This window comes from Schistocerca piceifrons, chromosome 9 (assembly GCF_021461385.2).
Source record: "Schistocerca piceifrons isolate TAMUIC-IGC-003096 chromosome 9, iqSchPice1.1, whole genome shotgun sequence".
In the NCBI taxonomy this organism is placed as follows: Eukaryota; Metazoa; Arthropoda; class Insecta; order Orthoptera; family Acrididae; genus Schistocerca; species Schistocerca piceifrons.
Genome location: NC_060146.1, coordinates 76,462,652 through 76,484,022, shown reverse-complemented (window position 1 = coordinate 76,484,022; position 21,371 = coordinate 76,462,652). Strand labels below are relative to the sequence as shown.

The following is a 21,371-nucleotide window of genomic DNA, read 5'->3' as shown; positions in this document are numbered from 1 at the left end:
GATGAATTGTTAACATCCCTTTTTTTCAGTGCAGAAGGACCCGGGTTTGATTCCCGGGACCTCCTCAGGTTGAGCCTGAGGTAGGGAGGTCTGGAACAGAGTTCACTCATCCATATTCATATCAGATGAGGAGCTGCTTGAATAGAGATAGCTGGCAATGACAGCTGGAGCAATTGGTGACGTGCTGATCGTATGTGTTAAAATTGTAGATTGTTCCTCATATTGCCTTATAGGCAGAAGTAGACCATTTGGAACAGGCCTAAGGCCTAATCAATGAGTGGTGTTTACATTTTTTATTTTCAAATTTCTTAACAATTGCTACAGTGTAGGGAGCCATGTTCTTGACTTATGTTGTTTTTAAAAGTGAGTTTCCAAATTGTACTAAAAAATGGTCTCCTTGGAGATTGTTTAAATTGCAACTGCAGTATGCTGAAGTCCACAAAATGTAATCCATATATACAGAAATAGCTAGACCATTGTGAAAAATTCCATTGTTTCATCATTCATTTATTAGTACTTGTTGGTTGCTGGCCAACAGCTCCTTTGGTTCTGTTCTAACCAAGAATTGTTTCTGGGTTTTTAACATTTCTTGCTGATTTGGCTATCACTATGCATTTTATTTGTAAGTATGACCTTTAGTTTTTCTTTGTGGTGTGGTTAATCAGTGTCTTCATTCCTGAAGAAAATTGATGCACTATGAACTTCCTTCTTGTCATTTTCTGCAGAAGTACTGGCGTGTTTTTTATTTATTTCCTAATTGTGTCACTTTGTTTGTTTTGGCAGTTACTGTCCCAAATTGTAAGAAGTAAAACAGTGATCATGAGTTATCCCGCCAAATCAAAATGTTTGTACTGTTTTTGAGTGTTGGGGGGGGGGGGGGGTTGCAGTCACTTTCTTAACCCTTGATGTTTTGAGAGTGTACCCGCCCATCATCTTTAGGTGATACTTGTAGAAAAAGTCTTTGCTACATCTTGATGCCTCTTTACTGTGATCGCCTCCCCCCACACTCTTTCCCCACTACCCAGCCGCATGGTGTATCTGGTGGAGCGGTGAGGGGGCAGACTCACTGAAGGCTGAATGCGAACCCCAGGCCCTCACTACCCCCATAGCTCCCATCAGGTGTGGAAGTGGATCTCGGCCAATGTGATTTTAGTTGGCTGAATGCTGGGTACCAAGCTTTGCTTAGGGTGTAGCCACTTCCTGTTGATCAGGCCATCAGCCACTCAAATTTCAACAGCCTCCTTCAGAACACAGTCCCAAAACGATGATGTCTGTCTAAAATCTTAACTTTCTTCATATAGTTCCCTATAGTCAGGCAGTATTCTACAACTGCAGATTAGATTTTGCAAAAACTTGGTATTTTAATTTGTCTCAGCATCCTCTACGAGTATAAAAAATATCAGTTTTTGATATCAAACCATTTCTGAAATGTCACTGTGTAAAATTTTCAAAAACTGCCCAAAAAAGTGGGAATGGACTTTAATTTACCTGGAGCTGTCATAATTGAGCTAGAGTTGGGAAAGGTGCCATTGCATCATTTTGATACTCTCTCCAGTGATGTAAAATACAAGATAGGTTCTAATTAAGAAATTTCTTTCTGAACACAAATTGAAATTTGATTTAATTTTTCGTAACAAGTACATAATTTAAAATTTTGAAAATATTTCCATAAATGCTTAGTACTGTTGCAAATCGAATGGCAAAATTATTCCTGACTTATTTTCACTAAATCACTAACAGCCCCATTTTGATGAAACCTACCATTCACAAATTGGTATTTAATTAAAATATACAGAATGATAACTAAATATAAGAAGTATCAAAATATCACCATACAACAAAACCAAATGGCATAATCTATAATTAAATTAAATTGATTGCTTACTTTAACTTTATAAGATTTAAACTAATAGCTTATTAATTCGCAAAATAAAAATATTGAAAGTGAGATCTATAGCAACAAATTTAAATAAGGTATGAAAAAGTGTAAGTATTTATGTAATAGGTTTGGTCCATGACATTTGGACCATATCAATCAAATAACAAAAAAATGAAATTAGTGATGCTTGTTTTTTGAATAACAGGTGTCTGTTTATAGCTAAATATAATCCAATAGGTACTAACAGTAATTTTTAAACTACTGTCTATATAAAATAAATTAACACTAACCTGAGTGAAAATTAAGTTTAGTGTTGAATGCAGCCACAAAAGAAAATGTCTTGGACGTTCAGATTATGGTACATTTTAAAAAAGCCAGTTGGTTTTGGCTCGCATCAGTTTCAACAGGAGTGTGCATTGTCCCAGGTGGAGTAAATGGATTTAATTTTGTCTGAACATCCATAACTGACACACGCAGAGCGTCCACATGTGTAGGACAGGAGAATGGTGTAGATGGACCACAAGGATGAAGAAAAGCTAACATAACTTTATCATGCTCTTCTTCTTTTTTTACACTGTGGTGCTGTAGCCTGACATGTCTTTTAACTTCAGTTTGTCTGGTGGTGTAGTTTCCTTCCTTTCCCAACCCTGCACATCGCCTGAAAAGTGTTTCACAAATAATTTTGATGTGGTGTCGAGAATGAATGCTTGAAATTGCTGTGCTCCTTTGCTTGTAAACCTTTCTTCACTCATATTAAAACCTGTAGGGTACTTACTCTTGACACAGAATCATGAAATTTGTCAGCAATGAAGGTTTTGCAATACAAGTAAAGGAAAAATCACAAAATTGTTAAATAAATTTGCCAGTTCCAAGTCTGGGGCTTCATCTCGCAAGCAACAAGGAAGGAGGTGGTGGAGGAGTAACACTTCGTTAAAAAACTGGGTCCATCTGGCTCAGGGAGGTAGCACCCTGTAAGGGCCTTTGCCTAGGGTTACTAGATGAAACCTAGTCAGCGGTCTCAAAGGTGGAAGAGGAATCTGATTACCAGCGGTGGAGAGAGTGGAAAGGCCTAGTGGAGTTAACCATGAATTAAAAATCAAATCAAAATCCAAAAGCAACTGTTCACAAGTTGGTGTGGCCTTTGGTCAGTGTCTGTATACCTGTAAGGGGCGGCTGTGAATAATCCTCTGGGGATAACAACCTCGGTTGGAAAAAAAGAAAAAGGTGGCTGTAGAAGTCACCCTCAGAACTCAAAGAATTATCAATTGTGGAAACGTGTGATGTGAAACTAATTACCCCAGGTGGTCAATCCACCGGAAATAAGTGCACAAGCAGACGTCCAGATTCTGGGGAGTCTGCAACGTCATGCAAAGACAAATCGGAGTGTCTTGCAACCTTAAACGAAATAAAATACAGGAAAGCAAACTACTTAGCAACTTTTAATGCAAATTCACTTTTGAAAGTGGGGAAACCTAAGACTCTAATGGACACATTATATGAACATACGACTGTGCAAGAGACAAGGTTCTTGGATGAGGACAGCTTTGAATCGGGAGGATTCAGGATACTTAAGGGGAAGATGGGGACAAGAGTTATAAAAAAAATGTTCCTCCACCTTGGGACAGGTTTCATAATTGACAAGAAAGTATTAGGCTCCATTATAAGCTCAGAGTCTAACTCAGAGGCTATCCACACTCACTTTTAAGTCAACCAACAAAACATATACCGATGTAAATGTTCATGCCCCTGTAAACATTAACAAAAAGAATAAGAAGGTGGAACTATCCAGGGACAGACTAGGTGATAAGATTCAAAAGATCCCCGAAAAACATAATGTCATCGTTCTAGGGGTTTTTAACGGCCAAGTGGGGGGGAGAGAGAGAGAGAGAGAGAGAGAGAGAGAGAGAGAGAGAGAGAGAGAGAGAGAGAGAGAGAGAGAGAGAGAGAAGGTTCAGGTGCCAGGGAGGTACCCGGAACATACCAGGACGAACCAAAATGGTATCAGGCTCATCAAATTATGCCAGGTGCACAGTTTGGTTCTGAAGTCAACTAGCTTTAAGAAATTGCCAAGATAGTAGAAGATGTGGATTTCACCCAACCCTCTCCTGGGAGAATTCCAGTTAAATCATGTTGCAATTAAGTAGAAATATCAAAAGAAAATACAAAATGTTAGGGCTCGCAGAGGGGCCAGCCTTGACTCTGACCACTACCTATCTAAAGTGAAACTGAAGATCATCCCCAAGAGTAACTTTCATAGGAAAAACCTTGCACGAAGGAGATAATGATCCAGAGAAAATAGGAGGAGGAATGGGGCAAGTTAACCAGTGATGTAGAAGACCAGGACTGGAAGCAGATGGAGAAGTCTTTCAACCAAGGCAGAGCAGCTTGGTCCTGTTACCAGGATGAAGCAGCACAGGTGGAACGATGAGTGTGATAGACTACTTGATATGAGGAAGAAGGTGTGGCACATCTGGCAGACCAAAACGGATGAGAGTGCCTGGCAGCACTTTCTGGAAACTAGAAACATGGTGTCCTAGGAGATCCAGAAAGTTAAGAAGGCGCAAAAGACAAACTGCTCAGGAAGATAAATGGCAACTTTGTTAAGAACAACATGATAAACTGTTATTGGATCTTCAGGGAGAAGCTAAACAGATATGACCCCCCCCCCCCCCCCCCCCTCCCCCAACTTCAGGATAAAAAAGGGTACATGACATATAGCAATAGGGGCAACTGTAACATACTAGCAGAATACTTCAAGGAACTTCTTAACTGTGAGGAACTACACCAAAAGATGGTGTTCGATGGTGGACTGAAGTTGTCCCCCAACCCAGACTCTAAGCCCCCATCTTTAAGTGAGATCTAGGCAATGCTAAATCATATGGAAAATTTCAAGGCATCAGGGTAAAATCGGATAAAAGCTGAATTATGGAAGTATGCTAGCAAAAGTGCAATTTTCTTACTCGAGAAACTTTTTTAGGAGATATGGAAGGAAGCAATCATTTCAGAGGAATGGAAAATGGCCCTGATACACCCTCTTCACAAAAAAATTCCTAAATCTGATCCCAGCAACTATAAAGGGATTTCTCTAGAGGATGTGACCTACAAGATATTGTCCAGAGCAGAATCTCTGTTGAATTGCCAAATTGGGGAGAGCAAGCAGGTTTTAGGAAAGGAATATCCTGCCCTGAACAGATCTTAAACAAAACTGTATATAGTGACTTGTGTAGACTTCCAAAAAGCTTAAGATTCCATAGACAGAGAGTCATGGTTCAATATTTCGGAGGAGTTTAGCTCAGATGGGAAAACTCCAATCGTTATCAAGGAGTTGCTCAAGAGTACGTCCTCTAAAGTCAGATTCATGGGTGAACTATCGGAAACTTTTTGAGATCAGAACAGGGGTCTGACAAGGGGATGGTCTCTCACCCATGCTGTTTATCTGTGCACTCGAAAAAGTTGTGAGGGGATGGAATGCAAGAATGAGAGGGGATAAGACTTCGGAGCGGGGGGAAAAAAAATAGGAATTGTGGTTAAGCGTTTGGCATTTGCTGACGACATGGTGCTGCTCGTGGAAATGTTAAAGGAAGCAAAAGAACCAATCAGAGTTAAAAGAGCAGGCAGGGAAAATAGGACTTAAGATTTCATATGAAAAACGAAGATTACGTTGAATATGCTAGATACTCCTAAGTGAATTAAAGTAGGAGCTCAAAAAATAGAGGTGGCTAGGAATTTAAAGTACCTAGGGGAATGGATTGAATGGAACAACCTTGAAGGGAAAACAATGGAAGCAAGAAGTACCAAAATGGAACTAGCTTTCCGGAAAAACAAAAACGCATACAATAAGAAAGCCCTCTTTTGGAACACCAAAATAAGGCATTATAACACAATAATTAAGCCGGAAGAACTCTATGCAGCACACACACTAATCATGGGGAGGAAAGGGCAAATATAGAAATTGGAAATCAAGGAGGGGAAAATTTTGAGGAAGATTGTGGATCCTAAATTCCAAAATAACAAACAAGTTTCCTGTAGAAACAAAGACCTCTATGCACAGTTGGAGAGACTCTTGGAAACCGTGAGGAAAAGGAGGATTGATTTCTATGGACACGTACTCCAAATAAATCCTGACAGACCAACTAGACAAATCTTTGACTGCTTTTACAAAAAAAAAAGACTAGACCCAATTGGTTTAAGGAAGTGGAAAAGGATTTGAGGTAACTTGAGATTACCAAAGTCGTGATAAAGAGCGGTACAGCCAAGACTGTAACCAAAGACAAAACTAAGTGTTTCCAAGTTGAGATAAACACCAGAAAACCAGTTCAGATATCGGAGGAGGAAAGAAGAGATAAGGTAGAATGAAGACCTATTTGGAGAAAAGGAGAGCACAAGCATCTAAGAAGTAATTGATCTGACTTACCCCAAAGATAATGATTTGAAGTGGAGAAAAAAGTAATTACATAACACGGAAAAAAATATTTCTTTTGTCATTTTATCAGACTTCAAATTTGAAATTAAAATGTTCTTTAAAGTTTTGGAATCCCTGGGAGTGATATCTTGTCAGTATCAATGTCTATAACATGCAAAAATTGTCAATCTCCTCAATTCCTGGAATGGTTGAACTGTGTACACACACAATTTTGTACAGAACACTTAATGTGCATGTCCTATTCGCACCTGACGAAATTTTTCATAACTTATTCTAATTTGTAGGTATAGGTCCCATGTTCGATATTTTTGTCCTAGCAATTAATAGGATATTAGCTTCAATTGTATAAAATTAAACAATCGACTTAATTTAATTATAGAATATGTTGATTAGTTTTGTTTAAGATGATATTTTGATATTTCTGATATTTTTAGCTACCTTTCCATATATTTTAATAAAATTTCTATTTGTTAAAGGTAAGTCAGGTCAAAATGGCGCTATTTCTTGGAAAGAATTAAATCGCCCAAAATTTCAATTTTGAAGAAAATTTCTTAATTAGAACCTATTTTGTGTCGTATGTCACTGGAAAGAGCATAAAAAGTCGAACAACACATATCTCGGCTATCTAGCTCAATTAGGAGAGCTCCTGGAGTGATTTTTAAAAGGTTTGTTCACATATTTTTGGCCAATTTTTGAAACTTTTACATAGCTGTTTTATAGAAGTGTACTGAGATAAAAAAAAATTAAATTTGCTGTTTTTCATACTCTCAGTACTCACAATGAGTATACGATATTTGAGTAAAATTTAAACTCGTGACGAAAAATTTTTATTTAAAGTGTGTTTGTTTAACATGGAATGGCTCTTTGGTGTTCCTCAGTCATCCTTCTCATCCAATTGAGTAAGTCTCCCCTGATCCGTGGTTATCGGTGACTTCCCAAAATCCACCCCCTTTCCTAGACCTTTCCAGTCCTTTCCCTTTACCCTTCTTCATTCCCCTTCAACCATTCTGCCTGAAGGAGTCACCACTGGCTCCGAAAGCTTGCCTAATTACAACCTTCTTTTATGTCTGGGATCTGCCGCTGCTTGGTGAGTAGATTTTGTGTCTATCCAATTATTGCCCAATGTATGCCTTCCTGCATTTACGTATAATATGAAGTCTACACCCAGCTGGGCATCCAACAATGGTACAAACAGTAAAACAGTTGTGACACAAGTTACTGTCTGGCATAGTTTGCTGTTAAGGCATCCGTATTTTTATCCAGTATTTTGATGGTTTACTCCGAATATCCTGTCTCAAGTTCATTGACCTTGAAAAACCCTACCAATTGCTCAAATCAAACAATGGAAGATCCAGGATGGAATGTAACAATATTAGAGAAGGAAGTTGCTACTTGCCATATAGTGGAGATGCTGAGTTGCAATAGGCACAACAAAAAGAGTCACACAATTATAGCTTTCAGCCATGGTCTGTGACTGCAGACATGTATGCTAGTTTTTTTTGTGTGTGTGTGTGTGTGTGTGTGTGTGTGTGTGTGTGTGTGTGTGTGTGTGTGTGTGTGTGTGTTGCGACAAAGGCCTTAATGGCCAAAAGCTATAATCGTGTGAATCTTTTTGTTGTGCCTGGCACGACTCAGCATCTCCACTATATGGTGAGTAGCAACTTTCCTTCTCTAATATTGATACCAATTGCTCACATTATTTAATTGGACAGATAGAAAATCTACTCACCATATGACCACAGAACACACACATAAAAGGCTGTTGTGATTGGCAAGCTTTTGGAGCCAGTGGCTCCTCCTTCAGGTAGGAGGATTGAAGAGGAAGGAAGAAGGAGAAGGAAAAAGACTGGAGAGGTCCAGGAAAAGGGGTAGATTTTGGGAAGGTCACTCAGAACTACGGGTCAGGGGAGACTTAGCGCACAGTAATTCTGTAGGCTTATTTGATGTCCTCTATTAACCTTCTCCTTGGTTTTCCTTTTCATCCCGTATGGAAAGTCGCTCCTGACCTGCAGTTCTGGGTGACATTCCCAAAATCTACCCCTTTTCCTAGACCTCTCCAGGCCTTTACCTTCACCCTACTTCCTTCCCCTTCAGCACTTCTGCCTGAAGGAGCTACTGGCTCTGAAAGCTTGCCAATCACAAGTCTTTCGTGTGTGTGGTGTGTGTGTTCTTCTACCGCTTGGTGAATAGATTTATTATCTGTTCAATTACATAATTTTCTCGGTAATTGATTGTTTCCGTTGTTTCATCTACAAATTGCTCAGTCACATCTACTCCAGCATTATATGATATGGGACTCCTTTCCACACATTTTTCCAATCTGCTATGAACTCCAGTGAGTTTCTGTAAATTTTCATTCTTCTGTAGCTCATTCCTTACCAGACTGCACGATACCTGTTCCTCGTGACATTGTAACCTGTTCGGCAAGACACAAAGGAATTGACATTAGCTGCCCCTGAACATAGACTTAAATAAATTGGTTGCCCGTGCTTCAATTATATAAGTAGTGTGTGTTCTTTTGTACATGTGGCTTTTTTTTTTTTTTCCTCCCCCCCCCCCATCGTACATGTCCGAAAGAACAGACACAGTGTAGCAATATCTAGGAGATTTGACATACAGTTGATGTGCTCCACCAAGTAACAACAACCTGACATTGAGTTGTAATGGGACATGATCCATATTTATCTGTTGTTGGCTGCAAACTTGCTCACCCTCTATGTTCGTATTTGTAATTCAAATTGAACTTTCTCACTTTGGTGGTTGCCGACCTAAAAAAATTCAAAATGCATTCATTCTTCATGTTGACTGCAGAAAGGCAGCTGTGTTGCAGCGCTATTTCTTTGAAGAATATTTTTCATATTGCTGAAAAAATGTTGGTTGTAGGTCATTAGAATCCACACTTTCAGAATAATTATTCAAATGATCTTTACATTCAGAATCTGTCGGATTCAGAATCTTCTCTGTTCAGCATGAATCATTCATCTGTTTGTTGTGTTGAGCAGTCAGAAACTAAGAGAAATCCCCAAGGGTGAGATTGGCTTTCTGAAATTAACTATATGGTGGGCAAAAATTATACGGTGGTGTAGGTTAAGTCCCAGGTGTCACACACTGCAGCTGTTCACCCTGGTGGACCCCTGTGTGCGAGTAACTGACAAAAAAGAATTACAGAATTTCTTGTGATACACTAATTTTTAACAGCACTGTAATCTAGCAGTCACATTATTTGGCTGGTATGCTGAAGGTTGCGGGTTCAAATCTCATTAGGTGCAATCTACTTTTTCTTTCGTATTTATCTAAATGACTGTGATTTTTATTCTGTCAATTTGTTTAAATGTAATGGTTTCTCCTTGCTAATGCTTTATTGCATTGTTTTTATCATTGTATTAACTTCATTTGCTTTCATTTTATCTCAATTTTATTCTTTCTTTCTTTCTTTCATTCATTTGGAGTATTAGTGTGTGTGGTTTTTATTTATTTATCGTAATATTTAAATAATTAAAATTCAAGCCTATCAGTTAAAAAACAAAACGCTCTGTTGTAATTGGCTGTGAAGTGATGTCAAATTTTTTAATTAAGAGTACTTTTTATGGTAATTGTCACACAAACATTTAAAACCTAAATTCTGCTCACATTCTCGACAAAATAATGCAGGTGAAGATTTAAATGAAAGGTTTTATAAATACTGTGAAGTGAAATTGATGCAAAATGAGCAATAGGAAGGTCTACTGTAACAGCATGGAGGTAAACATAAAATTATAAGGAAGGACCACTGCTGGTAAGTTTCAATATTGCAACAGCAATAAAACTTTTTGCCAACAGGATTTCATGTGAGCAGTAATGCAAAAAAATTCTATTAGTGACAGTACATGCATTACTGTTAGAGGTTAAACCCATTACTGTAGGAAAGTGTAACACAGTGGCAAAACCTACAAAAGGTGCTGATGTCAGATGATAAAGAATTTTTTTGGGGTCATATTGACATGATTACCATGTATGTAACAATAAGCATTTAGGGCAAAAGTAGTTTTGCAATAAAACATTTGTCACAGACAGCTCGTGCGATTATACACAAAAATGATTTTCACAAGGTTCCTCCATTTGAACAAATATGTATAATCGTCACCAGAATACCAGAGAAAATAGAAGTAGAATAAATATGTATCCAAATTGTGTAAGCTGACAGGAGTAGTTTGCAGCATGAATGTGAATAAAATGTGTAGAATAAAAATATTTTTCTCCAGCGTGGCAAGACTACACCTAAGATCGAATTGTAGTGGGATTATCATAAAATTGGTAGTTTCTTTTTGAGCCAGTCTACAGATTCATAGACAGTCTTCAGTGTGTGCCATTTTTCACACTTGACGTGTCCATTAATTTTTAACATTCTTTGATAGAGCCATATTTCAAATGCAAGTTTATATATATATATCTCTTTTATTGAAGAAAAATTTCTTCTCCTGGCCAGTTTACATGAATGTGGCAGAAATATGCAAATACCACTAGAAATTCGTGCTTGAACATACAGATGCTAGCTGAGCCTGCAGGTTGTGCTAGATAGACCATAAGTAGTGCCTCTGCAGGGTCTTCAATATGTTAAGTGTCAGTCACAGTCAGAACAATGTTGTGTGCAGTTGTGAGTGAATTATGTTAGAGCTAAATCGACTTGAACATGCGTAAATTGCTGGTGCTTGTCTGGTGGCACCTTCCATAACCAAGGCAGCCAAAGTATTTGATGGTTTCTAGAGGCATGTGTTGAAGATTTATACCTCATACAAGTAAAGCAAGAAAATGTCATCTGCTAAGTGAAAATGGGTGGTGGGTGGTCATGCATATGGTCATTGAAGAAGAGTGTGACGAAAAATAACACACATGCACACTCACACGTCACTGCAGAACCAAATTTGCAAACCCTGCGAGCACCAAAACAATCCAAAGGGAGTTCCACAAGGAGGGAATTTCAGGATGATCTGGAATTCCATAACCACTCATTAATGATACAAATGCATGTGATAAGAAAACATGGTGCTGGAGCCATAAAACTTGAATTATGGAGCAATGGAAAGTCATTTGCTCCAATTCTGGTACCGCGCACCGCGGAATTTGAATCCGCGCCAGACGTCGTGGACGTCAAAGACCTCCAGAGGTCTCTGCACCATCGTGCCGTAAGCTGTGGCGACGCGCGCCTCCTGGCCCACTTTTAGTGTGAGGGCGCCACAGTGGAACATGTGGTTCCAGCGGCCAATAGTGCCGCCCCCCGATATAGTACTTAAGCGTCTGCCTCTCGCTCAGCCAGCCAGTCTAATCTCGTGTACGTCTGTGGACACATCACCTCGCATTAGACAGCTTACTTACTTGTTCTGTGTACGAGTGGACATGTTTGTTAGGTTTTCATGTGACTCCATTGTTCGATCTTGTCGTTGTTCGATCTTTCCTTCGTTGGTAGTGTCCATCCTCTCCTGTTGTTGTTGTTGTTGTTCGCAGGCTGCTCCGCGGGTCCCGCCGCGCTTTCCGTCGTTACAACCCTGCGAACGTTCCGGTCACCATTACAATACCAATGAGTGTTGTTTTGACAGTGTTTCCAACTTCTGGCATAGCTTACATGCTAGAGGTAAAACATGGTGGAATGGGTGATTTGGACAGCTGTATTGTGGTATTCCGTGGGCTCTGTGGTTACTCTGGAAGGTTACATTACTACCACGGATTACACGACCATTTGTGCAGACCAGATCCATCTTGCGATACAGTATTTGTTTGCCTATGGTGATGCTGCGTAAAAGATGACAGGGCTTCTGTTTACGCAACCCACATCTTTCAGGACTTGTTTTGAGCACAATGATGAATTGTTGCATCTTCCCTCGGTGGCCACTAGTAACCTGATCTCAATATTATTTAGCCTTTTTGTTCTGCTTTGGAGAGAAGGGCATGTAATCGCTATCCATCTCATTGTTTCCTGAACTTACCATTATTTTACAGGAGGAATGTTATAATAGTCAATTGAAAACCGCATAGGACCTGTATTTATCCATTCTGAGATGACTAAAAGCCTGTTTCAAATACCGACAGGTTTGCTATACTGTATTAGGCCTGGTAATTGGTTGTGTTTTGATGTTCCCATATTTTTGTCAAACCCCTGGATTTCTGATATCCTCTTTGCGATGGCTGTCCAGCATACTGTTGATCCCCACATAAAATTCTTTTGCTTTTTTCCACAGCTGTGTTCTCAATTTTGATGTTGAGAAAATAGTTAATTGTAACCTCCATCCTGCCGTGTTCTGCTGATGTCTAATTGACTGTTTTCTTTACTGTGATCAGACATGCATAAGGGATGTTTAACGTAGAAAACGTGCTTTGTATGAAAGATGAGTATTGCCTAAAATGAAAAGCCTTTCCTTTAATATTTGTGGTCTCATCAGTTCCTCAATTTACGTAAAAAGATTGATTTGAAAGGATTCATTGAGTTCGAAACTGACACGCTTCCCAACAATAGTCAAACACAACCGTGCCATCCTGATTTACCAGTTTTTATTTCAACTTTCACACTGAAATTTGACATTGTTGTATCACTTTTTCAAAATTACTCGCACACTACATAAACTCACAGCAGCCTCAACAATAGTTAAAATCCTAATATAGCCATCCCCCATTCTTCCAACGTATCTTATTAAGAATGACTGTTCTGATTTGTTCGGATTTGGTGATTATATGCACCCTTCACAAATAAAGAAATTAATGCCTATTTCTCTACCTGTTAATGGAAAACTTCCAAACTCATATTTTACTATCTGCAAACTGTTCATAATTTTTGTGGGACTAGACTGCATATGTCTGTTCAGTGTGAAACCTGGATGACGACTCCCTTCACCTCGTGTAAGCATTATTCAACAGCACAGCAAGGCATTACCCCCTCCCCCCCCCCCCCCAACCACACCCCCCCCCCCCCCCCCCCCACCCCACCAAATCCCTCAGTAGGTCCTCCGCTCCCTTGTCAGTTGCCTTGGCTCAGCCAGCACTGCTTTCATGGAAGGGTGTTCACCTAATGGGCGTATAAATGGCAGTGAAAAGTTTTTTTTCTTGATTTCTTGGAAAATAAACATTTGTGGACTCCTTATACGATGATGAAGAATGTCAGATTTTCAATCATTTGGTGATTTGTGTCATAAATGTTTGGGGCAATTTTCTCAAAAAGTAGGTGGAAGAAGGGGATGGGGGGAGAGTGAGCCAAAATACCTTAGTCCTTCATTTTAGGTGGTATAAAAGTCACGTGCCAAACAAGATGTGAATTGTTTGGACATGTGCTTTCCAGTTGTGAGCTTCAAATCTTCCAGAGAACCAGCAATGCATAAGGAGAACAATAAACTATTTTACTATCAACGATAGTAATGCACTTCGCGTACTTACCTCTCTGCTACCAGTGATAGTCTTTGTGTTGTTCATCCTAAAGGTACACCCTGTGGTCAGTATGCATTCATCCCTTTCAACACATTTTCCTAACATGTGACTGGAAAACCTATGTCACCAGTGAATGGTAGCTCTGGTATCTGCCCATCATACTTAAATTGGTTGTCATGAATTCGACTTAGCAAAAAGTTACATTGGGAGTTCTTCAAATGTTAAGAAATGTACTTGCAGCCCAGTTAGAGTAAAATTATTGTAGGATATACAATAAAGAAGTGGTCTTTAGTTTTAAAGTACAAGTGGAAGAAAAATATAATTTATTTAAGTATTCAGTTAGGTATTTTCATTTCTGCATTACCAAGTATAGTAACCTTTATCAACTCGGATGTTCCTTTTCATTTTTCGTCTAAATGTATCTTAAGTTATGTATGCGTGCTGCAGGATACATTGGAAGCATCTTGTCTCTGGGCTGCGACGGCTCGACACTGAGGCAGTTGCTGCAGCTACTGCCCCTGCTGCGGCCTGGCAACTGCGAAGCCAAGTCTCGCTATCTTGCGGCCATCCACTCCGCGCTCAGCCATGCAGTGGAGACCGGGGCGTATGTGGAGGAAGCGAGACAGCTCCTCAGTTATGCGCTGATACATCCAGCAATCAGCAATGGCGACAGGAGGTATGGGCAGGGAAGGCTCAAACTGTTGACACTTGTCTCAACTCTAAAGAATACTGTAGTCTCTCTCTCTCTCTCTCTCTCTCTCTCTCTCTCTCTCTCTCTCTCTCTCTCTCTCTCACCAGTTTCTTCCTCATGCTAAGGTACAAGTAAATCTAGCTTTCCTCAACCTATTCCTCTGCCCTCGGCGAGTAAGGGACAATTAGTTCCAAAAGCTAAAATAGTGTATGTACTTAAATATGTGTGGCTATTGCCAGCACTGACATTTCTCATGAAAGTAAGAACTGACCATCAGTGTTGTCTTATCAATTTTTTTTCCTCAAAAAAAAATGACATTTTCATACAGTAATTGAAGTTCACGGGCTATTGGCACAATAATTGTTAAGAGGAAAGACTTTGTCACTAATGAGAGAATGTCCCCAAGGATGAAATTGACTTTCTGAGATGACCTGCCATATTTATCAGATTACAAAATTAGATAGCATTTAAATTCTATCAACTTACAAACTTTTGTTGTATTTAAACAGGTTTGTGATAAATTCTCATACATTAAATCTATACAGTATACATACATTTATTCTGCTTTTTAAGTAAAGGTAACATTCAAAGGTGAAATAGTGTTCTTCAAATACCATTACGTGGGTCTGAACCAAAGACAGCATTTCATTTGGTTATGAGAAACTACAATCATTTATCAAGTAGGTTGCAAATTAGAAATTTACTGTTCACATCTTAGAATACTGTGGAAAAATGTTACCAGCTTTAGAAGAAGACGGTGACAGTCGGATAAAATGAGAAAGAGAATTAATCCAGGATTAAATATCTAACAAACAAAATAAATCACATTAAACAGACAGCAACTGTTATTGCAAGAATAAATTATGGCAGGAATACCTGTAGTGGAGATCATACCAACAGATGCCACTAGATCACAGAATGGGCAAAACTTCAAGAATTGGACTTAATCGTGATTGCAAGCTTTTATTTGTGTATTAGTTGCTGTTGTTACATGTGACCTACACCCTAAAAGATATAGCTGTCCATGAGTCAGTGTTCAAGCACAGCTCTGCGGAACATTGGAGGAAGAACAGTGACCCCAGCTTGATTGAAAGGTAGAAATACAATGATTGTGGGGAGAGGAGCGTTGATCAGGCAGCAAATTTTGTCATACTGCCAACTGTGGGAGTCTGCCCTTCATACTTTGGCATTTTATGAACATCAAACCTGTTCAAACTCCAGTTTGAATCCACTTGCAGTATGAATCTGATTGACTTTAAAATTAATTAGCTACTCAACAATAGCCCCTATTTCTGCGGAAGATGGTAAAAGTTTAGAAGGAGCCAGTGGCCTACTTCTGTGTTTCATACAGCAATGTTGTCAGAGCTCACCTTGATGTTTGACAGGAGGGATTTGGGGTTTGTCAGCTGCTCCTTCTACACAACTAATGAGAGAGTGGCATGTGATGGTTTGTTTTGAAGCAACATTCTCCTGCCAGTATAGAAGCAAAATACACTATTTATTCAGAAAAATACCTATGTTCAATATTTTGCTGTTCTACCAGGAGGCACGAATTCTTTTTTGAGACAGTGACTCTATTTAGAAACATCCTCATTATTTTCACCCTTTATTCATTAAATTTTTTGACTTCCCTCCAACATGTTGCTCATTCCATCCGCTCCGCCCCCCTCATTCCATGTGCCATGTTACTTTCCTCCTGTCAGCTGCACAATTGTCATCAAACTGCCACTGGCATGGTAGGATGATGTGTGATAGCAGTAGTAGTAATTTAGCCAAATGCTGTTAACTTTTATGAACTCAAAGTACATTTTCTTAAGGAATTTTATAAAATGTATACTGTGATCAAAAGTATCCAGACACCTGGCTGAAAATAACTTAAAAGTTCATGGGACCCTCCATTGGTAATGCTTGAATTCAATATGGTGTTGGCCCAGCCTTTGCCTTGATTATAGCTTCCACTCTTGCAGGCATATGTTAAATAAAGTGCTGGAAGGTTTTTGGGAAAGGGCTGTCCATTCTTCATGGAGTGCTGCACTGAGGAGAGGTATCGATGTTGGTCGGTGAGGCCTGGCACGAATTCGGCATTCCAAAACATCCCAAAGGTGTTCTGTAGCATTCAGGTCAGGGCTCTGTGCAGGTCAGTCCATTACAGGGATGTTTCGTCTTGTAACCATTCCACCACATGCCGTGTTTTATGAACAGGTGCTTAATTGTGTTAAGATGCAATCGCCATCCCCGAATTGCTCTTCAACAGTGGGAAGCAAGAAGGTGCTTAAAACATCGGTGAAGGCCTTTGCTGTGATAGTGCCACGCGAAACAAAAAGGGGTGCAAGCCTCCTCCAAGAAAAATGAGACCACACCATAACACCACCGCCTCCAAATTTTACTGTTGGGTCTACACACGGTGGCAGGTGACATTCACCGGGCATTTGCCATACCCACACCCTGCCATCGGACAGCCACATTGTGTACCGTAATTCGTCAATCCACACAACATTATTCCACTGTTCAATCGTCCAATGTTTACGATCCTTACACCAAGCGAGGTGTCGTTAGGCATTTACCGGTGTGATGTGTGGCTTATGAGCAGCCAATCGACCATGAAATCAAAGTTTTCTCACCTCTTGCCTAACTGTCACAGTACTGCAGTGGATCCTGATGCAGTTTGGAATTCCGGTGTGATGGTCTGGATAAATGACTGCATATTGCACATTATGACCCTCTTAAACTGTCAGCAGTCTGTCAGTTAAGACGAGTCAGCCTGTATGCTTTTGGCTGTATGTGTCCCTTCGTTTCCCCTTCTCTATTACATCAAAACGGTGGAAACCTCACACACAGATGTATGACACAAGTGACACCCAATCACCTAATCAAGAGTTCGAAGTCCATGAGTTCCGCAGAGTGCCCCATTCTGCTCCCTCATGATGTCTAATGACCACTGAGGTCGTTGATATGGGTAGGTGGCAGCACAATGCATCTAATATGAAAAACGTATGTTTTAGGGGTGTCGAGATAGTCTAGATCATAGTGTAGATGCACAATAAACTGTGACCACTCCCTATCTGCATATTGACTTACTCTTTGTTTCAGAAAACAAAATTAACAAAATCGTAAACATCTGAATGGAATGTGCTATTAAAGGCTGCTTTGCAAAATGTAACTCATTGTACTCTACACTGTAGCATTTGTGAAAAAAAAAAAAAAGGTAATTAAACGTACTGACTCGGGAATAAAATAGATTACTAACAGTCATTGCTCCCCTTCCTCCTTACGTCCACCCCATAAGTGACATTTCGTGTTTTTGTGTAGCTTTTAATCCTTACCTTCTCACACATATTACTTGATTAATAAAATTGTAGGAATTCATCTGTAATCAAAGTCTGTCTAGTATTTCGGTTGAACAGTTTACACTTGAATTTCTGTGATTTCATGGATTGTGTAATTGTTTTGCTTGGACATCATGATTGAGCATACTCTAACATGGAAAAAAAGTGGAATACTTCTGAAGGAAAAAATCTGCCTGGCAAAAAATTATGAGTAAAATGTTTAATTTTGCTGTTGTGGTGTTCAGTCCTAAGACTGGTTTGCTGCAGCTCTCCTTGCTTGTCTGTCCTGTGCAAGCCCATTTATCTCTATATAACAATAACAACAACAACAACAACAACAACAACATACACCCATTTTTACCTGTACTCAAGCCATGGTCTACCTTTTGAATTTTTATCCCTTACACTTCTTTCGACGGCCAGGTCAACAACTCTTTGATGGCACAGGATGTCTCTTATCAACCGATCCCTTTTTTTTTTTTTTTTTTTTTTTTTTTTTTTTTTTTTTTTTTTTTTTTTTTTTTTTTTTAGCAAAGTTTTCATCTCTTTCAGTATCTCAGAATGTGTTATATTTATATTTCTTTGATTGTTTGTTTGTTTTTGTGTCAGAAGTGCTTTTCTTGCTAATGCCACCTTCAGTCATCCTCAATTATTTTACTGCCCAAATAGCAAAATGCATTCCCCAAAATCGCATTATGTAATTAGATTACAATCTATTAAGCTTTGCTTCCTTTTTGTTGTTTATTGTATTTCTTTTTGTGACATTGTCCATTCTGTTAAACTGTTTGTCCAAATCCTTTGGCTGTCTTCCTGCAATTGCTGCTCACATTGAACATATGTAAGAAAAACAGTTTGAGTTGCTCATTCATTTGATGTGGTGTTTATAATTGTGAGATGAAAGTAAAAATTGCTAAAAACCCCTAAGATTGGTATGCATTTTGAAACGATCAGTATTAAGAAATTTTGTTGCAGTTGGGAATACTTTTAACATCAAACAATGGAAACTGCAGGTTGGAATAATAATTTAAGGAAAAGGATAGACTGCCATGCACCGTACAGATGATGAGTTGAGTTGCAGACAGGCTTAACAAAATGACTGATACACATGCAGATATCAGATGCCGCGGCCAAGGCTGCGGTCCTCCAGCCTCGGACAGCTTCTTGTTGTGTCCCTTCGTCAGATTGTAGCAGGGTCATTTGTCGGCGCATTTTATCGCTGTGGTATGCTGAATGGGCTGCACTTACAGACAACAAGCTTCGGGCCTTGAAACCTCTTCCCGCGGCTTGGACGTCCTCCTCACGCCCTTCTCGGCGGGAGGAGGTAGTTTTGGCCCGGCTACGAATTGGACACTGCCGGTTCAGCCATCGCCATCTGCTGACGGCTGCGCCGGCGCCGTTGTACCCATGTGGGCAATTGCTGACGGTCCGCCACATTTTAACGTCCTGTCCGGATTTTAACACACTGCGTCTTGATCTTGGCCTGCCATGTACTCTAGATGCCATTTTAGCGGATGACCCACGAGCAGCTGCTCGCGTTCTTCATTTTATCAACTTGACAACCCTCTCTAAGGACATTTGATCATGCTGTTTTTTTAATCCTATGCCTGTCAGTCTGTCTTTTATCGTGTTTTCCGTTTCGTTGCTGTTTTAAACTTGTGACTCGCGGTGCATTCCTAACGTAGTCTGGGCGCTAATGACCGTTGAAGTTGTGCGCCCTAAAACCACAAAAAAAAAACACCCACACATGCAGCTATATTCCAAAACCTTCCTCAGCAGGGAAAACGCACGTTTACAAAAGCACATATACCTGACGCACCCTTGGCCGCCGCCACAATCTATCCTATTCCTTATACTTTTGGCATCAGCTGTATTAGTGACAAGTGGAAATTTGTGTTAAATTGGTATTGGAATCCAGACTTCCTGCATGTCGCGAGTAGTTGCCTTAACTGTCTCGGCTACCTGTGTGCACTCTCATGACTGGTGTGAACCTCTATATGATACAGTGTCTACACCCTCATTGCTCACAGCTTACATGGATTCCCACAACGGGCTTAATGAGAGAAATGTGTTGAACGTTAGTATTGTTGTCGTCTTGCTCATCTAGACTGTAATACTTTGTACGTTTGGAGGTTTGGATCAGTTCTGGGAGCATGCACATGTAGCTGAGATGCTTAAGACAACTATTCATGATAAGATGTGGTAAAAAAATTTTGTGTCATCAATAGGTATGATTTCCAAGCCTAATACAGCTCATGTCCAAAATGTTCACTGTTGGAAAAAAATTTAGTAATGCTAATAAAGTAGCCATAGCACTATCTTAAAAAATTAGGATGCATTGATGAGAAACATGTCATATTTACTTATCTGGTTACAAGTTTGATATCTGTTAGTTCAAGATTCACATGGGCTTCCCTGTGTTTCTTATGGTGATACATTTCTAAGAGAGTGTTTAATAAAACACAGTTGCATTGTCATGTACCCTATATGAGGTGGTCATAAATTTTATCATATAAAAACTAAAGTTAGGTGACTGTTTTATTTATATATTGGTTTTCAAGTATTTTTTTATTTATGTATTTATTTATTCTTCATAATTACAGCCAATTGTGTGAAAAGCTAAAATAGATAATATAAATCACATTTCTTTGGTTAGTAATAAACTTATATATTAACTACAGTGCAACTTCAGATTTCATGTTTTTGCGATTCTACACCAAAAATTCATAGCCCCTGTGAAAAGCCCATAAGATAAATGACAAAAATTCCTGTTTTTATGTTTCTTCCTAGTAAGTTACCTTGATTTTATGTTCTTACTAGATTTCTGGCTTGAATTCATCCTGATTTCATCCTGTTGACATTTGATGTGATTGAATGAGTTGTAAGTGACACAAAAGACAGACGGTTCATACCGAGAGTGGTGGCAGGGTGAAGGGAATATTTTAGGCAGTTGCATAGAGCAGAGACGTGAGAGAGAAATGCTGACACAATCCATGAGTGGCATTACCAACACAACTTGCAGTGTTTAGCTTCAGCACGAAATTATGATACATCTACTACTAGGTTGCGGCAGCAATGGGAAAAACAGCACAGTTGATGCAAAGTGTTCAGACCGAGCCATTGTGTGATGAATGGCCTCACCTTTTGGCATGTATTTTCAATTTAATGTCTTCAGCAACATCTCTCGTCAATCTTTTAAATTCAAAACACGGAGTCTGAAAGAATTTGCTCGATCAGAATAGAGGAAACGTCGACTGTTTCTTACTACTGAGCTCTTGTTGGTTGGCGACTTGTTCAAACAGCCGACGCAGCTGCCACACTACACTAACGCACGTAAAATGAGTTTACTTCTAGGTGTGTGGCTCCTCAACTGTGGGAGAGGAGGTAGGGGGTGACAGCATTTTATAAAGTGCTGAAAATATGCTTTTTGTGCAGATATGCTACACAGAAATAGAGCAAGGGTTTTGCAATAGCACATTTTAGATACACTTTGTACTGCACACTGTAGCTCATAAAGATAGGCAGCAGTGATAGAAGGCATAAAGCAAAACTAGTGCCCGAGCTGTCTCAAATGTAAATTTTATGCAATGTACAGAAATTCACTGAACTAACTTCTAATAAGCTTCTAATGTCAGTTGGAGAAGTAAGCTCGTTTTTTCACTGTCC

The 21,371-nt window shown here is 39.5% G+C and overlaps 1 protein-coding gene across 1 annotated transcript in view; it reads left to right on the top strand.

Moving 5' to 3' along the window:
• Positions 1-21,371, top strand: part of LOC124716716 (protein Smaug homolog 1) — a 99,708-nt gene that overhangs the window by 8,565 nt on the left and 69,772 nt on the right. Inside the window, 1 exon segment of the mRNA XM_047243259.1 lies at positions 14,139-14,367. Within this exon segment, the coding sequence (XP_047099215.1) occupies positions 14,139-14,367 (229 nt within the window).